We start from the raw sequence: 6,913 nt of genomic DNA, 5'->3' as shown, positions 1-6,913 counted from the left end.
TTAATTCAAAACATCACTTGACTAGCCAGCAAACTGAACTTGTGGTATTTGTTCTTACTAGGCATGCAATTTCCTGAAGAAAACTTTGAAACCATTAAAAGAAATGATTCAGGCCAGGCACAGTGACTCACGTCTATAATCCTAGCATGTTGAGAGACCAAGGTGAGAGGATTGCTTGAGCCCAGGAGTTTGAGACTAGCCTGGGCAACACGGTGAGACCTCATCTCTATAATAAATCAAAATATCAGCTGGGTGTGGTGACGCTTGCCTGTAGTCCCAGCTACTTGGAAGGTTCAGGTGGAAGGATCATCTGAGGTAGGTTGGGGCTGAGGTAGCTGTGATTGTGTGATTGTGCCACTGTACTCCAGTCTGGATGACAGAGTAAAACTCTGACTCAAAAAAAAAAAAATTAGCCGGGCATGGTGGTACATGGCTGTAGTTCCAGCTACTTGCAAGGCTGAGGTGGAAGGATCCCCTGAGCCCAGCAGGTCGAGGCTGCGGTGGCCGAGAGCATGCCACTGCCATCCAGCCTGAATGACAGAGTGAGACTCCAACTCAAAAAAAAAAAAAAAAAGATTCAAAGTAACTGCTAACTTTTTTACTGTCAGACTTCAAATTACCTCAAAATCCTCTTCCCATAGATGTTTACTGAATAGATTAAAAGGAAGTTCACTAAAGATGAAAAAACAGTACTATGTTCTAAGCAGAAGGTTCCATTGTGTTTTTATTAAATAAAATTGTGTACAGCTGTAATCCTTTCATCATATACATAATATATAGTAACATTCAAATATCTGATACTAAAATAACTTACTAACAAACGCTAATATTGAACACACAATAGTTCTGTCTCTATTAACAAAAACCAAACCACTGAGTTTAATCCTAGAAAATTTAAATTCAGGCCATTATTTTACAATTTGGAAGTCTGAGTAATCCATGTTTAAGATGACTTTCTCATTGCTGAAGTTTGCTCTGTCAATGTGCGATTTGGGACTTCCTTTTGTCCGTAGCCATTCCTGCATATGACGCACCTTGGAGATGGGACCTTGCAACTGTCCTTGCACCGTGCCCTGGTCAGTATTCTGGACCCAGCCTACCAATCCCAGCTTTTTACCTTCAGCCTAAGGGGAGTAGAAAAGAGATATCCAATGAGATTCAATAAAACAAAATGAGACAGCAATCTGTTGCATGAATCTTGGTCTAGAATCAAGCCACTGAAACTAATTTGATATTGTCCAGAACAGTCAAAACAGAAAGACAGCAAGAAAGATCTCATTGCTGATCTTAACATGAAGGGTTGGCCACTTGACTCCATTTCTTTCTACTTTGTAAAACACAGACTAGGATTTTCACTGTGTAGTCAATTTGGTTAAGTACCAAATACTTAAGGCCAAAACAGATGCTTTCAAAATGATTCCAAGGCTGATTGTCCTTAGGATACTGGGCTGTATCTTGCCCAGTATGTTTCCTTTTCCTCACCAAGAATTTACCGAGTATGTTAAGTGGGAAAAAAGCATGAAGTAATCTGATCCTTCCCTTTGGCTTTCACCAGGACCACACCTAAACAAATCCAGATGGAACTGGTGTCCATGATATCTTTAAAGATCATTAGAGAGTATCTCATAATTTTCTGGGCAATTCATCCTATTATTCTCATTGTAGAGAAACTGTCTAATCTAACATCTTTATGCTGCATTCAAAGCCCCTTTCTGTCGTCCTCCTAGAGAAGGGAAACAGCTGGTCATCAGCCTCTGAACACCAAACTTTCAAGAGACCACATAACTGTTAGGTTTTCATTTGACTTTCTTTACTTCTAACTAAATCACAATGACTTTAAAGTTGAATAAGCTTATGAAGAGCATCTAATCATTGTAATTGCTCTTTTCTTACCCTTTCCAATGTTCTTTCAAGTCATTAACCTGTGGCAAAACCAAAAATTTAGGAAAGGCAGCAATGTTTTCAAGGTTATCTTATTTTTGTATAAATATATAATTAGGATATTATAAAAGTCATTGATTGTTAAAGTAATCTAAATAGGTGTTGGATTGCAAAAGAAAATGGGAGTCAGCATGTCAAAATGCCAAAGCAGTGACCTAGTGAATGTGGGAAATTGCTGTTGCTGGCCAAAGAAAATGTTATGCACAGCAAAAAAAATGTTTGATGAGGAACTGAACTATCCAACAAATCAGTTATGTTCAAAGCAGACATGTTTGCATAATGAACAAAAAAAGACTCCAGTCAAATAAGTAACATTTTAAGGGATACAGAGCAAATTAAGGAATGAAGAAAAATAAGAGATACCTACAGCATGTATTTCTCAGTGCCAAAGAAGACAGCATAAAAGAAGAATGCTGAGAATAGATTTTGAGGAAGACTCTACCTCCAACCAACTGTGTAACAATTGCTCTCTTCTTCAAATTAATCTAGGGAGTCAACTATGTCTAGTTCTTAGAGTTACCTTATATAGTAAAAAGCTCTAAGAATGTACAGTTTTGGTAAGGCGCAGTTGCTCACGCCTATAATTCCAGCACTTTGGGAGGCAGAGACAGGAGGATTGCTTGAGCTTAGGAGTTTGAGACCAGCCTAGGCAACATAGCTAGTCCTTGTCTCTACCAAAAAAAAAAAAATTAGCCAGGTGTGGGGGTGTGCACCTGTAGTCCCAGTTACTCAGGAGGCTAAGGTGGGAGGATCACCTGAGCCAAGGATGTTGAGGCTGTGGTGAGCCAGGATCATGCCACAGTACTCCAGCCTGAGCAATGAAGTGAGAACCTGTCAAAACAACAGCAACAAAAAAAGTGCAGCTTTGATTAGGATGTTAGAACAGTCAAGTCTTTTCCAAAAAATTGCCAGCCAGGGCAGTGGCTCACACCTGTAATCCCAGTACTTTGGGGGGCCAGGTGGAAGCATTTTTGAACCTAGGAGTTCAAGACCAGTCTAGCAACCCAGTGAGACCTCATCTCTACAAAAAATTTTAAAAATAGCTGGGCATGGTAGAGCACACCAGTAGTCCCAGCTATTTCAGAGGCTGAGACAGGAGGATCACTTGGGTTCAAAAGGTCAAGACTGCAGTGAGCCAGGATCATGTCACTGCATTCTAGCCTGGGCTACAGAGTGAGAGCCTGTACCAAAAAAAAAAAAAAAAGGCCAGGTGCAATGGCTCATGCCTGTAATCCTAGCACTTTGGGAGGCGGAGGTGAGAGTATTGCCTGACCCTGGGGGTTCAAGACCAGCCTGGGCAAATTGGCGAGACCTCAACTCTACAATAAATAAAAAAATTAGCTGGGTGTGTGGCCTGCATCAGTAGTCCCAGTTACTCAGGAGGCTGAGGCAGAAGGATTGCCTGAGCCCAGCAGTTTGAGATTGCGGTAGCCACGAGTGTGCCACCGCACTCCAGCCTGGGCAACAGCGAGACTCTGATTCAAAAAAAAAAAAAAAATTTGCCATGTGATTTATTGGAACTCCTGAGTAAACAAAACATGCCAAAATTTGACCAGTGTTGAGAGTGGGAATTTCCTACTTGTGTACTCAATCTTTTTTTTTTTCCTTAAGAGACACGGTCTTGCTATTTTGCCCAGACCGGTCTCAAACTCCTGGCCTCAAGCCATCCTCCCACCTCAGCTTCCAAAGCATGAGGATCATAGATGTGTACCACTGTGCCTGGCCCATGTTCAGTTTTGAATATCTACCTAAACAAGCAAACAGTATTTTTTTCCCTAAGAAAATTCCAAAAAGCTAATTCTATCTCATAACTATACTTCTACGTAAACAGTTATCTGAACACATTTTAAGGAACATAATAATCACCAACTCTAGCTGCAATCTAAAAAGAAAATCTCCTCAAATCAATAACCTAGAAATCACCAGGCGAGGTGGTTTGTGCCTATAATCTCAGCACTTTGGGAGGTGCGAGGATTGCTTGGAGCCCAGGAATTCAAGACCAGTCTGGGCAACATAGATAGACCTTGTCTCTACTTTAAAATTAAAAAAAAAGAAGAAAAAAAACCCTAGAAGTCCACCTTAGGACACTAGAAAAAAGAAGAGCAAACTAACTTCAAAACAAGCAGAAAGAAGGAAATAGTAAAGATCAGAGCAAAAGTTAATAAAGAAAATCAATAAAACCAAAAGTTACTGCTTTGAAAAGATCAACAAAATTGGCAACCTTTAGCTAGAATGACCAAGAAAAAAGACATAAGGATCAAATTATTAAAACTGAAGTAGGCCAGGCGTGGTGGCTCACGCCCATAATCCCAGCATTTTGGGAGGCTGAGATGAGAGGATTGCCTGAGCCCATGGGTCAGAGACCAGCCTGGACAACTTGGTGAGACCTCATCTCTACAATAAACCAAAAAATTAGCTGGGCATAGTGGCACGTACGTGCCTGTAGTTTCAGCTACTTGGAAGGCTGAGGTGGAAGGATCACTTGAGCCCAGAAGGTCAAGGCTGTGGTGGTCATGAGCATGCTCCTGCATTTCAGCCTAGACAACAGAGTGAGACTCCAACTCAAAAAAATAACAAAAAAACTGAAGTAATAGAGGAGTCATTACTACCAATCTTACAAAAATAAAAAGGACTGTAAAGGTATACTTTGAATAATCATATGCCAACAAATTAGATAATATAGAAGAAAGGGGGCAGATTTCTAGAAAGACAAACTACTGAAACTGAATCAAGAAGAAACAGAACATTTGAATAGAAAGTAGGAATTGAGTTGGAAAAAAATAAAACTTCCTACAAAGAAAAGCCTAGAACCAGATGGCTTCACAGGTAAATTCTACCAAATGTTTAAAAGACGAATCCTTCACCAGTCCTTCACAAACTCTTCCAAAAAACCAAGAGGAAACACTTTCCAACTCATTCTATTAAGCCAGTATTATACTTGTAGTAAAGCCAAAGAAGTCACAGGAAAAAACAAAACAAAACAAAAAACCATAGACCAATACTCTATATGAACATAGATGCAAAAATCCTAAACAAAACACTAGCCAACCAGGGCCAGGTGTAGTGGTTAACACCTGTAATCCCACTACTTTGGGAGGCTGAAGTAGGAGGATTGCTTGAGCCCAGGAATTCGAAACCAGCCTAGGCAACACAGCAAGACATCATCTCTACAGACAATCAGAAAAAAAAAAATTGCCAGGTGCAGTGGCACACGCCTGTAATCCCACCTACTCAGGAGATGGAAGAATCACCTGAGGCCAGGACTTGAGGCTGCGGTGAGCTGTGATCATGCCACTGCACTGCGGTTTGGGTGACAGAGTGAGACCCTGACTCAAAACAAAAGCAAAAACAAATAAACAAATAGCAAAGCAAACCAAACCCAGCAATATATAAAAAGGATTATATACCATGACAAAGTAGAATTTATCCCAGGAGTACAAGATCAGTTCAACATACAAGAATTAATCGATTTAATATTAATAAAAACTACATGATCATCTCAATAGAGGACCAAAAAATCACTTGACAAAATTGAATACCCTTTTTATGATAAAAATAGTCAACAAACTAGGAACAGAAGAGAACCTGATAAAGGGCATCTGTGAAAAGTCCACAGCCAACATCATACCTAATGGTAAAAGACTGAAGACTTTCCCTCTATGATTAGAAACATGATGAGGATGTCTGCTCTTACACTCTACTCAATATTATACTTGAGCCTTTATCCATGGCAGGGAAAAAGAAAAGGCATTCAGATGGGAAAGGATTAAGTAAAACTACCTTTACTTGTAGATGATGTATCTTATATACAGAAAGTCCAAAGGAACACACATATGCATACACTAGAGCCAGTAAACAATTACACAAGATTGCAGGATATAAGATTGATACACAAAAATCAATTGTATTTCTATATACTAGTAATTAACCATTGAAGATGAAATTAAGGAAACAATTCTATTTATAATAGCATCAAAAATAAACTGCTTAGGAATAAATATAACAAAAGAAGACATATGAAAAGCTATGACATTATTGGGAAAAATTAAAGAAGAACTAAACACCTATAATATCCCATGTTCATGGATTGGAAGACCTAATACTGTTAAGATGACAATACTCCTCAAATTGATTTACAGATTCAGTGAAATCTCTATCAAAATCTCAGAGAAGAAATTGATGAATTAATCTTAAAATTCACATAAAAACATAAAGAGCTGGGTGCAGTGGCTCATGCCTGCAATCCCAGCACGTTGGTAGGCAGAGGTGATAGGACTGCCTGAGCTCAGGCATTCGAGACCAGCCTGGGCAACTTGGTGAGAGTACATCTCTACAATAAATCAAAACATTAGCCGGGCATGGTTGCACACACTTGTAGTTCCAGCTATTTGGAAGGCTGAGGTGGAAGAATCACCTGAGCTCAACAGGTCGAGCCTGAGGTGGCCATGAGTGTGCACTGCACTTCAGCCTGGGTGACAGTGAGACTCAGACACAAAAGAAAAAAAAAAAACATAAAGAAGCCAAAACAAGGCTGGGCATGGTGGCTCACACCTGTAATCCCAGCACTTTGGGAGGCAGAGGCGAGAGGATTGCCTGAGTACAGGGATTCGAGATCAGCCTGGGAAACTTCCTGAGATCTCATCTCTACAATAAATGGAAAAAAATTAGACGGGCATGGTAGCACGTGCCTATAGTTCCAGCTATTTGGAAGGCTGAAACAGGATCACCTGAGCCCAGCAGGTCGAGGTTGTGGTGGCCACGAGTGTGCCACTGCACTCCAGCTTAAGTGATAGAGTGAGACTCCAACTCAAAAACAACAACAACAACAACAACAAAGAAACCAAAGAAGTCAAAACAGCTAAAAAATAATCGTGAGGCCAGGCTCGGTGGCTTAGCCTGTAATCCCAGCACTTTTGGAGGCTGAGGCGAGTGGATTGCCTGAGCCCATGGGTTCAAGACCAGCCCGGGCAAC

At 40.4% G+C, this 6,913-nt stretch overlaps 1 protein-coding gene across 2 annotated transcripts in view; it reads right to left on the bottom strand.

The window, feature by feature from the left end:
* Positions 1-698: 698 nt before the first annotated feature.
* ACYP1 (acylphosphatase 1) overlaps positions 699-6,913 on the bottom strand; it is a 14,218-nt gene continuing 8,003 nt past the window's right edge. For both annotated transcript variants that reach the window (XM_008064160.2, XM_008064159.2), the window contains exon 3: positions 699-1,124. In XM_008064160.2, coding sequence (XP_008062351.1) covers positions 909-1,124 — 216 coding nt within the window. In that variant the 3' untranslated portion in view covers positions 699-908. The remainder of the gene's footprint in view (positions 1,125-6,913) is intronic.

The sequence above is a fragment of the Carlito syrichta genome, unplaced genomic scaffold (assembly GCF_000164805.1).
Source record: "Carlito syrichta isolate Samal-C Ts95f unplaced genomic scaffold, Tarsius_syrichta-2.0.1 Scaffold307214, whole genome shotgun sequence".
Taxonomy (NCBI): Eukaryota; Metazoa; Chordata; class Mammalia; order Primates; family Tarsiidae; genus Carlito; species Carlito syrichta.
This window is presented reverse-complemented; position numbering and strand designations above follow the sequence as displayed.